At 41.8% G+C, this 20,308-nt stretch overlaps 2 protein-coding genes across 2 annotated transcripts in view; both read right to left on the bottom strand.

Annotated features, from left to right (window-relative positions):
• Nucleotides 1-19,874, bottom strand: part of LOC132207614 (uncharacterized) — a 318,527-nt gene extending 298,653 nt beyond the window's left edge. The window contains exon 1 of the mRNA XM_059643558.1: nt 19,699-19,874. The gene's annotated coding sequence lies outside the window, so the exon portion shown is untranslated. The remainder of the gene's footprint in view (nt 1-19,698) is intronic.
• LOC132207615 (complement C4-like) overlaps nt 19,804-20,308 on the bottom strand; it is a 201,613-nt gene continuing 201,108 nt past the window's right edge. Inside the window, exon 8 of the mRNA XM_059643559.1 lies at nt 19,804-19,920. Within this exon, the coding sequence (XP_059499542.1) occupies nt 19,896-19,920 (25 nt within the window). The 3' untranslated portion in view covers nt 19,804-19,895. The remainder of the gene's footprint in view (nt 19,921-20,308) is intronic.

The raw sequence follows: 20,308 nt of genomic DNA, 5'->3' as shown, positions 1-20,308 counted from the left end.
CTATAGAGAGTATTTCACTGCTTTTTCCACATGGTAGCTGTCACTGTCCATCCTGTGGTTGGAGGGCATGACTGTTGAAGTTGGTGGATGGGGTATCAATCAAGTGGGTTGTTTTAGCTGGGCTGGAGTCACACTGCTCAAGTATTGTCGGGGTTATACTAATCAAGACAGTGGCCCCAGTTTGCTGTTAGCTGTTTGGATGTGCTGGGAAAGCAGGGCTTAGAGCTGATTTGTTTCTGGGCTGACCTTAGCTCTGTCTATCACTGAATGGCATGCAAGTAGTCCCATGTTGTGGCTTCACCAGGTTGACACCTCATTTTTAGGTATGTCTGGCATTGCTTCTAGCATGTCCTCCTGCCCTTTTCACGGAAGAAGGGTTGTTGCCCTAGTTTGATGGTAAGGGTAGAGTGGGGGATATGTCTGGATGTGATTATGTAAGAGTAAAATTCCGCTGCTGTTGATGCCCCTTCTGAATGCCCAGTCTTAAGCTGATGCCCTTTTGGAATGCCCAGTCTTGAGCTGCTAGATGTGTTTGAAGCCTGTCCCATCTACCATGGTGTTGGTGCCACATGACAAAATGGAGGGTACACTCAAAGCCAAAACAAGACTTTGTCTCCGCAAAGACTGTGCAGTGGTCTCTCTCACCAATACAATCAGGGACAGACACCTCTTGGTGAGAACAAGATCAAATAGATTTTTCCCTCTTGTTGGTTCTTTCAGCACCTGCCACAGATCTAGTCAAGCAGGCTCGTCCTTTCAGACTTGACCAATTCGATCAGTCGGGTACTTAATGAAACAGTCCAGAGCAGAGTTAGTAGTGAAGTCCCTCACCCAGAGAGCCCTGTGTGCCTTTAACACCCTCGATGCCACTTCCAAGTGATGTTCAACATGGAGCAGCTGTGGAGAAAGGGTGAGGAGTGGTTGTAGGTAGTAATCAGTGGGATGTTTCCTTGCTCATGTTTGATTTGACGCCATCAGACTTCATATGGGCTAGAATCAAAACCAGGGACTCGCAGGGTAATTGCTTCTTGGCTGTAGTTTCTGTGCTACCATCTCTGTCAGGTCTGTCCTGTTGGACCGGGCACACCCAGGGTGGTAATGGTGGTGTCTGGGTTATTGTCTGTCCGCTATGACTCAGTGAGCATGAGAATGACAGGTTGTTGATTGCCTCGTTTGTGGAACAGCTCTCCCTATTTTGGTGCAGATGTTAATAAGGAAGGCTTTGCAGCGTCAGGGGGTGTTAGGTTTACCATTGGTTTGACGCTGACCAGTCAATCTACTTTAGTCCCTTTGTGGGCTTTGTAGTAGTTTGACTGACTTGCCGAGCCATTTCAGGGGGCAGTCAAGAGTGAACCATATTGCAATGGGTCTGGAGTCACATGTAAGCCAGTCCAGGTAAAGACAGCAGATGTCGTATCCTAAAGGACACTGGCAAACCAGCTGAATTTTCATGACAATTAGCAATAATTTGATTGCTGCCATTAGTCTCTTTTTTATCTCCAGGTTTTATTGAATTAAAATTTCACCATCTGCTGCCTTGGGATTTAAGGCCAATCAACCTTAATCTAACTGCATAATAGCACCAGCTTTAGAATGATGTGTCTTCTAGATATGATATGGTCTGAGTGCTGTCCTATATGTTAGCTCACATAACATATACCACAAAGACTGGGTACTCCTTGAGACAGATGTCTTGAAGTTCATTAACAACACTAACTATTTACACTGCTATAGCATCTCGTACTCATAGTCTGGTTTCAGTGCTTATTGATGTTACTACAAATTACATGCACGTAGCTGACTGAACATGCCAGACTGACCTAATTGTCTGAGAGCTTGACTGAAGGTGAGGTGGGTATCTTTATGCAAGAGTGTTACACATGATGTCAAGTAACTGTTTTAAAGGTACACTGCCTGTCTGCGCTGGAATCTCTGTAATAACAAACAGAAAAGCTGATTGGCCTACACCAGTTCATATGTCAGACAAGGAAAGGCAGCAAGTTAGCCATTATTTGAACTTTTTTAGTCAATATGCATCTAACAGTGCAGTGTAGGCACAGCCATTATACAAAAGCAGTGTTGCACTCCAGTATCCCACAAAGTCTTTAACAGGCTGGTAGAGCTTATAGGCACCACTGCAAAGTATTTAATTTCCATCAGATGGTGTCCTTTCAAGTGCAAGAATTTGTTTGCAGACCATCAGTCAAACCTGGCTGTTAAAATTATCCCCATTACTACAAAACACCAATTCTGCAACACTCTTTAAAAGAACTACTGAGGTGGGAGATCAGCATTTATTCATGGTGATAATGGGAACTGCAGATGCTGGAGAATCCAAGATAATAAAATGTGAGGCTGGATGAACACAGCAGGCCAAGCAGCATCTCAGGAGCACAAAAGCTGACGTTTCGGGCCTAGACCATCACGAGAGAGCATTTATTCATACATCTGTTTAAGGTCATGAGTGAGCCGAGTCGAAAAACATCAGGCTCCAAGGTTGGGTACACAGAATTCTGTGTTTCTTCCCAAATCTGTCCTCCCCGCTACGTCTGCAAAACTATCATTATTCTTGGCATTTAAAAGCCGGAAGAAAAGAGTGGTGTTTAGAAAGGTGGGGGGACGGGGGGAGAAAGAGGGAGAGCTGCACATCTTATTTGTCATGAAAGGTGAAGCTTCAATTTGTAATTAGATTAAGTGACAGCAGTTGCAAATATGACCATTCTTATCAACAACTCCTCAAGTCAATTAGCTGTCGAGAGCTCCTTTCCAATCGAGCGCTGGGGAGAAAGAGTGATAAAAAGCTGCTTCATTAAAAAAAGACAGAATTTTAATAGCCTGCCAGAGAAGAGTGGACTCACCTCTTAAAGGAACAATGGCAAACATGGACAGATGATTTTTTTTCCAGGCAACTTTAGTTCGTGGGAGTTGTCACGTATTAGAGTGTCATCCCAAACCCTGCAGTAGGTACATTTTTGTTTATTTAAAAATATAATGCTGCTTTATTTGAAATGAAATGTCTGTGTGGATTTCCTCCAGGTGCTCCAATTTCCTTCCACAAGATGTGCAGGTTAGGTGGACTGGCTATTCTACATTGCCCATAGTGTCCAGGGGTGTGTGGGCTAGCCATGGGAAATGCAGGGTTATAGGGATAGGCTGGATTGGGTGGGATGCTCTTTGGAAAGTCGGTGCAGATTCACTCGGCAGAATCTTGTAGGGATTCTATGATTCTAGGAAATTCCAACAAAAGTGAAGTTGTGGTTGATCTGAAGTCAAGGACAATGATGTTGTTGTCAGCAAATATGGCTGCAAGAGAAGTCACCCTTTAAAATCAAATAGCCTTTCTGCCAGCATGAAGCTTATTTCTGAATAGAACAATTAAAACTAATAGCAAACTTGCATAAGTATTGCTTAAGAATGTATTTCTTCAGGAGGGAAGTTTCAAATTGACAGTGTACTTGGCAACATTTCCCAGAAATTATTATGTTTTCTATATGCCAGGATGTCTCAGCTGAGAAAAGGAAAGGCTTTCCAGACCTTGCATCTTGTACCAATATCAAGCACTCCTAGGTCAGGTAGAATATGGGTTGATAGGAGGGAATTGGTCCCATACTGAAAATGTATGACATTATCCATCACATGAACTATTGTTTTAGAGATTCTAAGACTGCCAATGCCGTGCCAAGTAATTGCAAATCAGAATTACAGCAGCAATGGTTTACTTTATGTGGACCAATGAATAATCTAATTGCATATATTTGGTGGTTTTCACCACTGTTCTTTTTCAACTAGCAACCTATCCTCCCCATCTGAAATAAGCATCAACTAAATGCACCAAAATGGACCACATCAGCTGAATAGTTTGTTTCTATGCTGTAAAAATCTATGGAAATGTTAAATCACTCCATTCCCTATTTGTGGGATCTTTCTGTGCATGGGTAGCCACCAGCTTTGTCTATGAATTGTCATTGTACTGTAAGATGATCTACTGTAAGAGTTACTTTGAAAGATTTCTGAGGGCTAGGCATATTTTTTTCCCTTCGAAACTGGCTGGCTCTATGGAAGACATTGGAACATGTTCATTGGCTTCCATCATTGTAAAAGATTTCTGACTTCCGATTGCTCACTGAGGACAACTAGTGGCAGAAACTCAGTGCTGCAGCTTTAGCGCAGCACTCCATGTGATCTTTCCCAAAATGATCTGAAATGTTGAGGCCACAGGTTCTGAGGTAGGAATGATATTCACAAAGTTCTGACCATGTTCTATCAACTGTGTGCCTATTCTAACAGTTTCCTGTTCTCACAGGCCACCCAACAACTCACAACTTCCCCCAATGACCCCGCACCCATACATGCCTCACAGAGGGGATGCAAGATGTTTTAGGCCTCAAAATGGGTCACAGTGGCAAGATGTTTAAGGAGCACTGGCTCATTGGATCCTAACTCAGTTCCCAGTGTGTACACCAGCCACAGACTCCAGTTTTGGACAAATGTGGCTATCTGTTTGACATCACTATTAATATGGCACAGTGGCTCAGTGGTTCGCACTGCTGCCTCACAGCACCAGGGACCCAGTTCAATTCTAACCTCTGGCAAATGTCTGTGCGGAGTTTGCACATTCTGCCCTTTGTCTGCGTGGGCTTCCTCTAGGTGCCCCAGCTTCCTCCCACAGTCCAAAGATGTGCAGGTCAGGTGGATTGGCCATGGTAAATTCAGGCCGTAAGACCATAAGACATAGGAGTGGAAGTAAGGCCATTCGACCCATCAAGTCCACTCCGCCATTTAAATCATGGCTGATGGGCATTTCAACTCCACTTCCCTGCACTTTCCCCGTAGCCCTTGATTCCTTCTGAGATCAAGAAATTGTCGATCTCTGCCTTGAAGGCATCCAACGTCCCGGCCTCCACTGCACTCCGTGGCAATGAATTCCACAAGCCCACCACTCTCTGGCTGAAGAAATGTCGTCTCATTTCAGTTTTAAATTTACCCCCTCTAATTTTAAGGCTGTGCCCACCGGTCCTAGTCTGCCCACCTAACGGAAACAACTTCCTAGCGTCCACCCCTTCTAAACCACACATTATCTTCTAAGTTTCTATCAGATCTCCCCTCAACCTTCTAAACTCTAATGAGCACAATCCCAGGATCCTTAGCTGTTCACCATATGTTAAACCTACCATTCCAGGGATGATCCGTGTGAATCTCCGCTGGACACGCTCCAGGGCTAGTATGTCCTTCCTGAGGTGTGGGGGCCAAATTGTCTGTCGTGTCCAGAGATGAGCAGGCTTCGTAAATGCTGGGTTACAGGGATAAGGCAGGTGCGATACTCTGCAAAGAGTTGGTGCTGACCTGATGGGCTGAATAGCCTCTATCAGTACCGTAGGGATTCTGTGGTATCAGTTACAAAACTTACACTTCTAAGCGGTTAAGTACAGTAGCTATCTTGAGTTGGACAAGGGACTGAAATTTTGTGCCTTTCTATTTTCAAAGAACTGCCAGAAAACCAGCCCCATTTTACCTCAGTACCAATCACAGACATTAATGCTTTGCTCTGACGTGTTGAAAGAACAAATCAAGTCCTGCTCGGCCCTCTGCAAGTATAGGCAGAATGGTTTTGATCCAGATAGGGAGACCCAGAAACAGTCCAGGGTTCGTTGTTTTGACCATACAGTGGTCTATTCTTTTCTTTAGGTTTCGTCAAATTTTGATGTAACTGGGTGCCTTGCTAAGCCACCCCAGAGAGCAGGCACCCATCGCTGTGGGTATCAAGTCACAAGCAGGGGGCAAGTGACCAGCTAAGAATAGCAGTTAAAGGGTACGAGTGAACCAAATGAGTTTTCACAACATTCAACGTGGTTGCCACTAATTCCATTTCAGTTACTGCCATGGCAGGGTTTGAACCAACGACCTCAGTACATTGCCCTCGTCCTCGGGACTCCTCAGACAGTAAGACTGTCTTCGCCTTGCCGCCTCCCCATTTTCTCAGCACTTCTGTATGATGATGCTTGGCATAAAGGATCCCATGGCTGCTGTTGTCAAGTTTTTCCTGGTATCCTTGCTATTACTGGGATCTTGCTGTGTACAGCCCTGTCAACCGACATTTCCTCCATCACAACCGCACCTACACTTCAGAAGTGTCTCTTAGGTTGTAACACATCCCAAAATAATGAAATATGCCAAATAAATGCAAGAATTGTCATTTTTTCATCTTTTTGTATGAGGCTAAAACCATGATAAAAGTAAAAGTAGAGGCAAGCTCAAATTAACTTAAATACAAAAGGTTCTGACTACTAGAAGCCACATTGATGCATTGATTAAAATGAATGGCTAGGTCATCAAGCAATAAGGTGAAACACACAAGAATCATGGAGCCAATTAAATTTGTGTTGCATGTGTGACAGGGTCATGGGATCATAACACACTCCTTTACAATGGGCACATATTTCACAGAATGTTACCTGATCAAAATAAGTCAATTTTTTCTCAGATTGATGCTGCATATAATTAACACAATGGTTTCCATCTGGAAGTGTTTTAACACATGAACATTCTATTTTAATATGGGATGGGAGACAAGAACTTCAATAAAGCCAGTCCATACTGGATGTAAATGCTGTTAAATACAACAAGAATAACTTGTTAATAAAATGTGAGGCTGGATGAACACAGCAGGCCCAGCAGCATCTCAGGAGCACAAAAGCTGATGTTTCGGGCCTCGACCCTCCTGAGATGCTGTTGGGCCTGCTGTGTTCATCCAGCCTCACATTTTATTATCTTGGATTCTCCAGCATCTGCAGTTCCCATTATCACTCAAGAATAACTTGTTGATATGTAGTGTTTTTAGAGTCCCAAGTTGCTTCACGAGAAGTCATTGGGTAATTTTTTACATTGAGCTACATCGTGATATATTAGGACAAGTGACCAAAAGGTGAGCACTTTAAGTGAGCAGAAATAGATAGTGGAGATTCAGAGAGAGGTTTGTGAGGGAATTACAATGGTAAGGCAGTAGGAACCTGAAGCTAAAACTGCTGGAACAGTGAAGACAAAGCAAAGTTAAGTACATTTAAGACGTCATTGGACAAGCATATGGAATAGTGTAGGTTAGATGGGCTTCAGATTGGTCTGGCTGGTCGGCACAACATCAAGGGCCGAAGGGCCTCTACTGTGCTGTAATGTTCTATGTTATATTCTATGAAATTAAGGATGTGGAAGAAGCCAGATTTGAAGGAATGAAAGAATCACAGAGAGTTTTAGATTTGGAGGGATTGACCAAGATAAGGACGAATGGGGCCAAGGAGGGCCTTGGACTGTGTAGCCAAAGACCCGAGTAATATTCTGGGCACCTGGATTCATATCCTGTCGTGACAGACGGTGGAATTTGAATGTAATTTAAAAATCTGGAATTAAGAGTCTAAACAATGACCACGAATCCATCGTTGATTGTCGGAAAAAGCCGTCTGGTTCACAAATGTCATTGAGGGAAGGAAACTGCTTTCCTTACCTGAACTGGCCTCCACGTGACTTCAGACCCACAGCAACATGGTTGACTCTTAACTGGCCTCTGGGCAAATAGGGAAGGGCAATAAATACTGGCTTAACCAGCAACGCCCCCACCCTGTGAATGAATAAATAAAAATTTTGTTTCCTGAATCCTTCAGTTCTCTGATCTTTCTTTGTGTTTCCTTCACTGCTTCATAGGAGGCACAGAGTGACCAGTTCACAAATTACAAAGTCTTTGGCTTATCGGTTAAAAGCAACAGCTTACAACAAATGTTGAGCGAAACAACTGGTTTTCTTTTAGTTCCAAGTATTATTTACTGCAGAGACAAAGAGAGACTCTACCTTCCATTTCTGAGGCCTGAAGGCTTCCAAGGTATCATTCACACCTACAAGCTGTTCACTTTCCCAGGAACCAGAGAGCTGTCGTCAGGTTGATGACCTGTAGCATCCACAACTAGTCACAATTCCACAAACCAATCAGCAACCACAGCATGTTCTGCATGATACGGCCCAGGCCATAAGCAGCAGGAGGCTGACTTGGGTTTTCAACTTGTGAAAGAAATAGAAAACTGGGAAAGCTAAAGACAATTTCATTGCATTGAAGAAGGAGTGAATTAGCTGAGAGAATGTGTTTTGAACTTGAATTTCAAAAAGAGGCAAATTATTCCACAGGTAAGTCCATGTCATGGACAGAACATTACAGGTTCAATATCTGCCTCAGTTTCGAATACCTTCTACCCCAAGGTACCAACTTGAGGCAAGACATTTTGCTGAGGGGAATCAACAGATCTCCCATTGCTTCCTGGTATGTATGGTGATTAAAGCACTCTATTGGGTAGACAGGGGAAAATGAAATAATTGAATTGGCTAATGGCCTTACTAGAATGCAACAGGATAGAAATCATGCTTCAGTGATATGAAGCTCCAGACAGACCACATCTCAAGAGGAGTTTTGGACACCATGTCTTAGAAAGGATATTCTAACCTTGTAAATGTAGGTTTATCAGAATAATACTTCTAAAAACCGACAAGGGTGAAATAATGAAGAGAGATTACACAAACAAGGGCTGTACCTGCTATAATTCAAAAATATTAAGGCATAAATTGATTGAAGATTTTAAAATAATAAGGGGAAAAGTCGTAAAAAGATGTTTCTGCTCATTTGAAAGTCTTTGGCGGCGAGCGTCTTCAAAAAATTTGAGTCAGGCCTTTCAGGAATAATTCCTTTCAGGAATAAGCTTTTGTGCTCCTGAGATGCTGCTTGGCCTGCTGTGTTCATCCAGCCTCACATTTTATTATCAGGAATAATTGTTTTACACAAAGGGTGGCTGTATTTAGACCACACTTCACAATTGTCAATTTTTTTAAAAAAATGATTGATTTATTTTTGTTAGCTGAGGGTATCAAAGAACATAGAGCAAAGGTGGCTATACAGAGTTGGGTCACATATTGGCTATGATCTCACAAAGTGGCAGAACAGGCTTGAGAGACTAAATGGCCTCTTCCTGTTCCAATGTTCCGGCTGTTTCATTTGGTTTGGGAATTCTGAACAACACAGCATAAATGTAACATCAGGGCTAGGCCGATCTTGGGCACCGTCAGGAAGCAGCATTGTACACAGTGTGACGGAAATCTGGAACTCTGACATCCAAAAAGGTTAAATTTCAATTGAAAGTTTCAGAACTGAGAGACTGGTAGATTTTCATTTGGCAAAATGAAGCAATATGGAATCAGGGCAGGTCAATGGAGTTCGGATTCAGTTTGTCCGTTATCTAAGTTAAAGGTAGAATAAGCTTAAGGAGCTGTAAGGCCTCCCATGATACAGAAACACCAGTTTGTGTGTGTCTGAGCAGTTTGCCTTCCTGCCATTACCTGTTCAAGTGATTCAGTGATCCACTGGGGTTTAAATGAACAGAGAACAGTAAAATAATGTGAGAATTCATAGTGATAAGGAGATAGAGCCTTACAGTCATTACAAATGAGGGGGGCGTTCCATCAATAGTACTTAATCATCATCCATGAGTAATTCCTTCAATCTATATAAATATCATACTGAACAACAGTTAGATTGTCCTATTCCTATCAATAAAATATAATACTTGAGGCATTTGGAGCCTGAAGAGCATATGAAGCAGACACAGGGCACACAGTAATTCCATCAGAATTATAAAGCAATCAAATAGAGAGAAAATAACATCTAAAATCCAGGTTCACCTATTTTAGTTCTACTGTAAAAATTTGGCCCAATATAATTTAAAAAATTAATATAACGAAAAGCATCATATTAAGTTGTCAAAACATAGTCTTTGAAATTAACCTCGAGCTACAGCTTTGAGAGGTTGACTGAGCTCGGTCTCTTTTCATTGGAGAAAAGGAGGAGGAGAGGGGACCTAATTGAGGTATACAAGATAATGAGAGGCACAGATAGAGTTGATAGCCAGAGACTATTTCCCAGGGCAGAAATGGCTAGCACGAGGGGCCATAGTTTTAAGCTGGTTGGTGGAAAGTATAGAGGGGATGTCAGAGGCAGGTTCTTTACGCAGAGAGTTGTGAGAGCATGGAATGCGTTGCCAGCAGCAGTTGTGGAAGCAAGGTCATTGGGGTCATTTAAGAGACTGCTGGACATGTATATGGTCACAGAAATTTGAGGGTGCATACATGAGGATCAATGGTCGGCACAACATTGTGGGCTGAAGGGCCTGTTCTGTGCTGTACTGTTCTATGTTCTATGTTCTATGTTCTACAGGGAAAATTTGGCAATATTCTACAGTGGTGTATGAATAATATGTTTTCCAGGAGCAAAGCAGAGTCCTCCCACTGAAATACTAATGCACACCTTTTTTTTAATCTTTTCTGAATAAAGGCAAAAGTCTATGGTATTTGCATGCAAGAGAAAACACCCTGACCTATGTATCGGACACACATTGTTTGTGCATCTTATATCATTAAAAAACAAATACTTTATTCTTCCTGTAATTTAAGGTATTATAACGGGCACCCTTGCATTTAGTCTTCACATCGTCAACTTTTTCACTCCTCACCAGTGATTTCTTTGCTGACATTTACAGTAGCATGTAGATGTCCTTTGGTTTCCTACTAATCGGAAACGAAGGCACCAAATGACATGAATCAGTTTCAATTGTGGGTTGACTGCTGATCACAAGTTTTATTGACCATAACTGATATGTGTCAGAGTCGTCAGTTCATCTTATGTCCGTTGAGATTATCGTGGGTTTCATATCACATTGATGTTGCCAATTGAAAATACTATTGTATCTGAGCCCGAGTACATACTGAGTTAATTTGGTTACATTGCTTTATTTTAAAGTTCTGTCTTTCTCAGTTTGAAGAGATTAAAGCAAGACATCATCACCTTGAAACCTCTATGTGATGTACACGCTTCACAAATAATGTTCATTAAAACATTCAAATAGGCCGGCTCCATCATTCAATTGGATTATTGATGATCCCAGCTCAACTTCATCTTCCCACGCTTTGCTCTAAATTCCTTCAAAACCTCACTGAACAAAAGAAAACTATCAGAAAATTTATACAGAGATAGGAGGAACTGCCGATGCTGGAGAATCTGCTGTGTTCATTCAGCTTCACACCATGTTATCAGAAAATTTAAAATGATGCACAAACACAGCCTTCTGGAGGGAATTTCAGATTTCCCCTGTCTTCTGTATAGACAGCTGCTCCTGCTCAGCTTGGGTTCCAATATTAAGTATTAATCTTTTGTTCTGGATTCACCCCAAGAGGAAACAGTTCCTCTATATTTATCCTAATGAATCTATTCATCATGTTAAATATTTTGTTGAGATCAATGTGGACCATCTAAACTGAAGAGATAAGCTATGTCCAGACAACCTGTCTCCATAACTTGACTCTTTAAGCCCTGCTATCATTCTGGTGAATCTACAATTTACCTCCTCAAAAGGCCTTCTCTGAGGCATGCTGACCAAAACTGAACATTGAATTCCAGATGCAGTCTGGCCAAGCTTCATGAATTTGAACTGCCTTGAGATAAAAGCAATCTTTTCTACTTGAAATCTATCCTGTAATGGTCTGTTTGTCTTGACACACCAATCTTTTAAAGCTCCTGGTCTCATCATTAAGGAGATCGGCCTCAGACTTGTCCACATTGCGATGCTTTGACCCATTCCCCTTCTTTTTGTTTCTGCGCTGTATCCTCCTGACTTTTGAAGAGATAACTCGGTGAAAATGCAGAATTTCCTATTGACAGCTTTGTTTTTTCAAATATTATTGAAATTACAACTTCTCCCTGGCATACAGTCCTTCACGGTAAACTCAGCCGGTACAAGAATCGGACTCACACTATTGGTATCATTTTGCATCCCCAACGAGCCATCCAGCCAACTCAGCTAACCAACCAAGTATATGCTGAAATATTTCAAGTTGAATGTTATGGAAAGTGCATTAGAATTCAACTTTCCTCCTTACAACATATTCCGCTCTGAGGCATCTCAGAGAGCAATTTCCGTACTATTAGTATTTACTGCATACATACCATGCCAAACGTACAACCTTCGGGAATCTATGTCATTTTGGCCACTAGGGTAGAATAGCTAAAAGGCTATGGTGATCCTTCCCCAGTACCATCTTTATTTTATATCCACCAAAGGCTCAGGCAGTACAAAAACTGTCTGGTTTGGAATTGAATGACACAGACCAGTCTGTGATATGTTATCTGATCTAAGTGATGAAGAAGACATTACTAGTAATCTCTGCATGCCAGATTAAAGGAAGGAATGGGAATCAGAGCTACCCACAACCGCTGCTCATAAGTGATATCTCTTTTCAAAAGGTTGCTATGCACAGTCACTCGGAGATATCAAGAGCTGCAGATGTTGGAGTCAGAGTCAACACAGTGTGGAGCTGGAGGAACATGACAGGTCGGGCAGCATAAGAGGAGCAGAAAAATTGACGTTTCAGATTTACAGCCCTGATAGAATGTATGGTCACTATTCTGTGCCCTGTGATGCTCCCACTGAGAACAAGTCAATTCTTGGTCTCATGACACTCCTGCAAATAGTGGGTGCTCAATTGGAGAACCAAATCCTGGCAGCTGGTGTTCTTTCTCAAATGTTGGCCTCATATAAGATGTGTGAAAGATATGTGAGCCCTCCGATGTTTGTTGGATGATTGTGCATTCTGCTACATTCAAATACCATGCCTCTTAACCTTAATCTTGAATAACTTATACAAAGGGATAATGCAATGATGCATTTACTCGTGAAAAAATACATTGCTCATACTTTGCAGTACTGCCTCATTTTAGTTTGTAATTTAATTGTAAAAGGCTACGTTTTGACTAATCATCGTTTCTTAACATAGAACTTCTATTTCACTCCACAAGAAAGGATCTTCAATGCAGCTGAAAGCTGGGTGAACTTCGCTTTGAAATGGTATTATTTCTCTGTCATTTGATAGTGATTGGTTCATCATGAACCACAGCTCTGGTAAATGCCAGTGTCTTCAGTCAGGGAAAAGGATTGGTTTTGTGCCTTCATACATGTGTTCCAATATGGTTATGAAATGCAATTGCGATATTAAAAAGAAACATCCACCAGCTCTGCCATTGGATGTCACAGTCATTCAAATTCACTCACAAGTAATTGGCTACAGCCAGTCATCAAGCATCAATGGGCAGGAGTCTCTTGCTTCTGTCAGGGAGGATCATTCACTCTTCAAACACCAATAAAACATGTCACTCAATGATACAAACTCATCTGATGTTTGTCTGATAGTTCAATAGAATAAAGCACTTTGTTTTCTTTGCCAGAAATTCTTCACTGAACTATAACCCACATTAACCATCAGGATTGTGAGAGTGTGGGGTAGAAATTACATGTAATTCATTCATTTTATTACAGCATCTGGTACTTTCATAACTTTTCTTTCCACTGGTAGATAGGTCAACACATTGAAATATCAAGCACTACTCTGGTTTGATAAGCTCCAGGCTTCTGGAAATAACAAGAAATACAGATAAAATAAGGCCAGCTTCCTCCTCCCATCCAATCGCCACTCCAAATACAATGAGCATCTCTGTATTTTAGATCATAGGAGGACTCTGTAAAGCTGCACCTACTCATCCAAATTACACTTAACTGCTCGATGTACCCCACATTATTAAAAAGCACGTAATTTGTATTATCATGACTTCTGCAAAGTGAAGCATGGTGTTTAGTTATTAAATATGGTTGTAATCTCATCATTTTTCTAAATGAAATTATACTATGTCCAATATTATAGAAGCCACTGGAGAATCCTCATGCAACAGAATTCCTCTTCTTTCGTTTTTAAAAAGATGAACAATACATAGTGCCTTATAGTGCATCAAACATTTCAGGAATAGATTGTAAAATTTGAAAGTTACGAATATTAGCTTCAAATCACACAGAAGAATGAGCTGTTGAGAAAATATAACTGGAGCCAACTCTCCGACAGAAATCCACAAATAACTTGCCTTTATATAATCTCTCTGAGCTTCAGGACATCTCCAAAGCATTTTTTTCAGCCAAATAAGGACAATATTTGGTGAAGGCCAAACCTTAACTTAATTTCTCACCCAATAAAAAGTACCTCTGACATTGCAGCACTCCTTCAATACTGCAGTGAAACGTGCTCATATCTCTAGAAAGTGACTGAATCCACAACCTTTTGACTCAATGGTGATATTTCTACTAAGCCAATACAGTAACAATGGAATCTGTCATGTACCTTCACATCACAGCTATTTCTTTTCTCCGTGACTTCATCTTGATTGGCAGCTTGTAAAAGTCAGCACCATGCAATACGAGCATAGTAAGTGGCTCCCGACACTCAGAATAGAGAATCTCGAATGAGGATGCAAGTAGATGCCTTAAAGTGGATGCTCCAACTGGAATCTACAAGATACAGTGCAGTAACGCAACAACATTTCTTCAAAGGTTTCTCCAGAACCCACAACATCTACCAACCAGCAGGGCAAGGACAGCAGGCACATGGGGGCATCACTTCTCAGTTTCCCTCCAATCTTCGGATGTACACACAATCCTGACATGAAAATGTTGCCATTCCATCATCTTTACTGATTGAGAATTCTGCAGCTCCCTCCTTCTCATCGCTTTGGGAATACTGTGGTTTTGGAAGGCAGCTCAGGAGCATCTGCTCATGAGCAATTAATGATGCCCACATTCAATAAATAAATAATATTTTAAAAAGAGGCATTCAGAATGAATCACCTCTCTTGCCACCCACTTTGCCAATTGTGTTTCTAGGCCAACCCAAGCAGCACAATGAAAGCAAGATGCTCTGAGGCAGGAGGAATGAAGTAGTTTAAAATGGGAAATATTTGCAGTGGTGCAGAGAAAAGACTGGCAAGTGGGGCAGATCAGAAATCTCTTTCCGCCAGTCAACCCAAGCATAATGGATTGAATGGACTCATTCTGTGCTGTACAATTTAATGATTTTAACCATTGTGGGAAGTGGATGGCAAAGCACAAAGCCATCTATACAAAGTCTAAGTGCTTCAACAAGCAGCTAGGCTGCCACGTTACTTTCTGATTTATTGTGCAATTCCATTTCTTTGGTTTAATAGCTTTTTAAAAAAATAAATCTGTATGTACTTACAATGTGTTCTGCAAAACCCACAGCAATTGCTATTCTCCTTCCTTGAAGTTATAAGCAGTTTTACGACAAGGTACGAGAGGCAAGCAAAATCAATAAGGCCATACAAAGCAACCAATTCTGTTCAGGCCAGCATTCATTTCCTCAATCTGAATACACCTTTTACTTTCCCTCACCATGATACAGTACATTCCACATGCACCCACAAAAAAACTATTCATTTCCTGAGTTAGATGCTATAACACTTAAAAGACACTTAGAATCGTACATGAACAGGAAAGATTTGGAGAGTTATGGACCAGGAGCAGGCAGGTGGGACTAGTTTAGCTTGAAAATATGTTTGGCACGGGCTGGTTTGACTGAAGAATCTGTTTCCATGCTGTATGATTCTATGACTCTGTTTCTCAAGCAGTTCTCAGAAATATTATAAAAAGATTGAATCTAAAATGAGAAGAACAAAAGGTACTCATATACTCCTTTTTCCTCTCTCCAAGTTTAATAAGTGACACCCAGAAAAAAAGAGTCACAATTTTGGCTGTTTGATCTGAGCTTACAAGCTAAGAGATTCTGGACAGCAGCAGGAAGAGGGGTCAACCTATGTGCAGTTGGATGATGGATGTTAGAACGAAATATAGGAACATGTCATTTGAGAGCAACAGAAAGCCATTCAGCCCTTTAACTCTGCTCCACCATTCAGTGGCTGATCTGCTTGTGGACTCAAGCCCCTCTGTCCCTTTTCCCCAAGCCCTCGTCTCCCACATCTATCAAAAAACCATCTAACTCAACCTAGAATAAAGTCAATGGTACAGCCGCCAATACTTTTTGGGGAAGAGAATTCCACGGACCCATACCCCTCTGATGGAAATCCTCCTCGTCTCCATCATAGAAAGAAGACCTCCTGTTCTTAAATTGTACCCCCTTTTTTGATATTCCCTCACAAGAGGAAACATTTTCCCTGTACACAAAGTATCAAGTCCCCTCAGGATTTTATATTTTGCCATTGGGTCAATACTCATTCTTCTAAGTTCCAACCGGTACAGATCCGATCATTCCTCACAGGAGAACCCTATCTTCCCAGGAACAGGTCACAGAGTGGTGTCACAGAATGGCTGCCAACAAACCACAACCGATGTATGAGGGTGGCATAAGACAGACAGAATTGGCACACCATGACAGCAGGTCTCCTGGCAGGAGCGGCTACAAGCAGCAGCTTAATAAGAAGGTGCACTCACAATCTACTGGCAAGTTTCTGAAAATTTGCTCCGAGTGAGTGAATGAGAGCAGGCTGCACAGTGTGGTGTTTACACCATTTTCCTTGCACTCACTATACAGATCAATCATTGGATATTAGCTGCAGCTCAGTGGGTTTCACTCCAACCGTTAAGACAGAATGTCATTGTTCAAGTCAGGATCTATAGACCTGAGAAGAAAATCTAGGCTAACATACCCAGTGCTCCATTGTTGGAGGTGCTGACCTTTGGATGATACCATTCGAACCAACACTCTACCCTTGGAAATTGTGGCTTCAGGTGTCTAGTTGTTAAATACTCGTATTCCCTCTCAGGTAATATAATGCCTCTGTTGTCAAGCAGAGTTATCCTGGTGTTTTGGTCAATACTAAGCTCTGAACTGATATTGCTGAAGGGGTTTTCTGGTCACTGTGATGTTGCCGTTTGTGAGATCTCACTGTGCACAAATGGACTGCCATGTTTCCACATTACGACAGTGACTCCAATTCTCAACTATTCTCTTGGCCAGAAGTTGTTTGGGATATCCTAAAGCTGTGAAATGCACAATGTTAAGAAAGAAAGCCTTCTCTTTCTTCCCTTTCATGACCTCAGGACATTCCAAAGCACTTTACAGCCACTGAAGTATTTTGGCAGTAATCAGTTGGTATACAGAAGTTGAAAAATATACATTTTGTTTATCCTTTTCATCTTGCACTTATTGGGGCAATTTGCAAGAAGTGAAGGGAAAAGCTGTACACAAAGAGAGTGCTGATTCATTTGGAAGTGGAACCACATCAATATTTAGCAACAGGTACAGCAAATGGTTGAAGTAAAGATGAATAAAGCAATTACAGTGGACTCTGAGGTGTTTCCACAGGGAAAACACCAGGACTCACTTCTTATTTACTATAATAGTTGATCCTTTTACATTGTATTTGATGTGAATTGTCCTGTTAAGTGCAAGTTGAAAAACTGTAGCAATATATGCCTTTTCTCAGCAGTATTCATATTTTGGAAGTGTAGTCACTATTGCAATGTCAGGAAATGCAGCAGTCAATTTAGGCACAGCAAGCTGCTACAGTTAACAAAGCAATAGCGAGAAAAATTCATTCCCTCCACCAGTAATGGGAAGTAGCAGCTGTGCACATCATCTACAAAATCCCCTGCATAAATTCACCAAGGCTCTTTAGAAACCAACACTTTCATAAATACTACCATCTAGAAGGATAAGGGCAGAAAATTTATGGGAATACCACCACCTGCAAGTTGCCCTCCAAGCCATGGTTCAAGAAGGCAGCTCACCAACACCTTGTCAAGGGCAGCTATGAGTGGGCAATAAATACTGGCCAGCCAGCAGCAGCTCCATTCTACGAATGAATACAAAAAAAACCCAGGTAATTTGTTCAGTGCCAGTTCTTCCTTTCTTTAATGACTATTTAAAGTCTCTATTGATGGTATAACTAAAGCAGCACAAGCCCTTGTTTCCAACTGCTGCATCAAACACATAGAGTTCAAAATGTGCAACCAGAATTAATGACTGAACAGGCAGCCAAGTCAATATTTAGGAATAGGTTAAGCAAGTGGTCAAAGTAAGGATGAATAAAGCATTCACTGGAACAGAGTGGGCACATGGGATTAAGACTCATGTCCATGTAGAGGGTAAAGTCTTTATACAAAAACGTTGGTTAGAGTGAGTGGCAACTGTTTGCCTTTATTCACGTCTTTAATGGATTCTAAGGCATGTCTCAGGAACTGATACTGCAATAACAAGTAGATAGTAGCAAGGGGAAGAGGGAGGTTTTCATCAGACTGATGATCTATGTCATGAGCGAACTTCTGGAAGAGCTTTACATTCTACTTCAATATTCAAAGGGGAGACCAAAACCTCTCCAAAGTAACGCCACTGATTATATCAAATGATTATATCAAATATCACAAGGTATACACACACACACACACACACACACACACACACACACACACACACACACAGTATCCATATTGTAATTTCCACGTCATTTTCATTGTGATTGTGTTGAAGGTCAAAAGGCATGGAATTGTCACAGCAAACCTCAAACTGCTGAAGTCTGGCAGAAATCCAAGAATCATCCCAACTGAAATAAAATGCACATTTCAATCTGTAAAAACATGTCACAGCACAGGAGTTGACATAGGTGCAGTTGGAATTTTGAGTTTTATCATTAAGAGAATAAAAATGTCTCATCATTTTAATTTTTCATACCAACTTGCAGAGAAATCACATACTACACATCTGGCATGATAGTAAAATAACAGTGGGGCACATAGATGCTCTACAATAGAGATAACAAGGTGTAGAGCTGGATGTAGCATTCCACCCACACCCATTCCACTATAACCCACCTAACCCACACATACCTGGACACTCTGGGCAACTTAGCATGGCCAAGCCATCTAACCTGCACATCTTTGGACTGTGGGAGGAAACTGGAGCACCCAGAGGAAACCCATGCAGACATATACAGAATGTGCAAACTCCACACAGACAGTCACCTGAGGTTGGAATTGAACCTGGGTCCCTGGAGCTGTGAGGCAGCAGTGCTAACCATTGATCCGCCATGCCGTATTAGTAGCGATGGCAAACAGATAGCACCTGACTACCTTTTCTTACAACCTCCTGATTCCCTGGCCAGAAAACCTCTCCCACGACTCCAATTTGTTCATGACTCACGAATAGCATTGGATTAATTGCAGTACCAGCATCAGCCACCCTTCCTTGAGGCACCACCTGCAATGGCGAGACACTAGTCTCTGTTTGGCCAGCATCTCTCAGTGAGTGGGGTTTTAGCCACAGACTGCCCCCGAATGGTAAGTGCTCGGTTGGCACTTCATTCACTGGAACTTTCCTGACAAGGTAACCTGGGGTTTCTGTCAGTTCTCCAAGTGCTAGGTATAATCCCTGTCATCTGATTCACATTCTGATGGAAGTATGCGTAATGCTGCTTGGATGCTAATGGTATATGTTTTGACCTCAGTATTCCAGTTACAATCCTCTCTTCATCCAGTGCAGTGAGGATAGAGATATCACCAACTACTTACAGGTTAGATGCAAGTGGATTTCCGCTGACTCTTGTAAAAGTGTTCAGTGGTTTTCAGAGCTGTTTAAGCCAGCTGAAATCTCTCAGGAATGGGGAAGCATTCCCTGACTGTGAGGATACTGCACAAGTCAACAACAGGGCTACAGTAGTGGCTATCCCCTCAGACAAGCATGACTGAGAGAATGGACAGAAATCACACAGAGCAGGACAGGTGACTGGAATAAGGTGAATGATGAAGGAGACAACGATTCTCAGTGGGATACCTGAATCTCCAGAGTCTGAATGGAGCCATTTTTCCCGTCGTGAAGCGTGAGCTTTCACCTTGGTACAGACATCCTCACTGGAATTGATCACTTCTGAAACTGTAACTACAACCTCCAAGCAGGGTCACAAGGTCATGGCCAGAGGATGGGAAGATTCCAGGCTGGCCCAAAGATTACTTGCAAAATTTTCCAGCTTGTCATTTTTCCTGTTCCCATAAGGACCTGTAATGGGAATCAAAATTACATGAAAATCAAGTACATTTCAGTTTTCCTTGTCAGAAAGCAGCAGGATACTGAACAGAAGACTTTGTAATAATTCTTCAATATTCTGCCCTGCCATCCTCATTTGAACAACTTGAAGTAATGAGGAGGTGACAAGAGCCTTTGTTTGATGACGTGGTCCATATGGGAGTGTGTATTACACACTCAGAGGGGCTGCATAAAGTACCACAGGAAATGTAATGGTGCAGACCACTGGAGTAGTTCAATGTTGTTTCTGCTGCCTGGAGCACTCTGGGGCAGTCCTGCAGTACAGAGAAGGGCCGGTGTCGTCATGATTCTTGATAGTCTCCAACCTTGGCATCATGAGGGTACGCTGTCGCTGCCAGTG

This window comes from Stegostoma tigrinum, unplaced genomic scaffold (assembly GCF_030684315.1).
Source record: "Stegostoma tigrinum isolate sSteTig4 unplaced genomic scaffold, sSteTig4.hap1 scaffold_111, whole genome shotgun sequence".
NCBI lineage: Eukaryota > Metazoa > Chordata > Chondrichthyes > Orectolobiformes > Stegostomatidae > Stegostoma > Stegostoma tigrinum.
The sequence above is the reverse complement of the archived record's forward strand: the minus strand, read 5'-3'. Positions and strand labels throughout refer to the sequence as shown.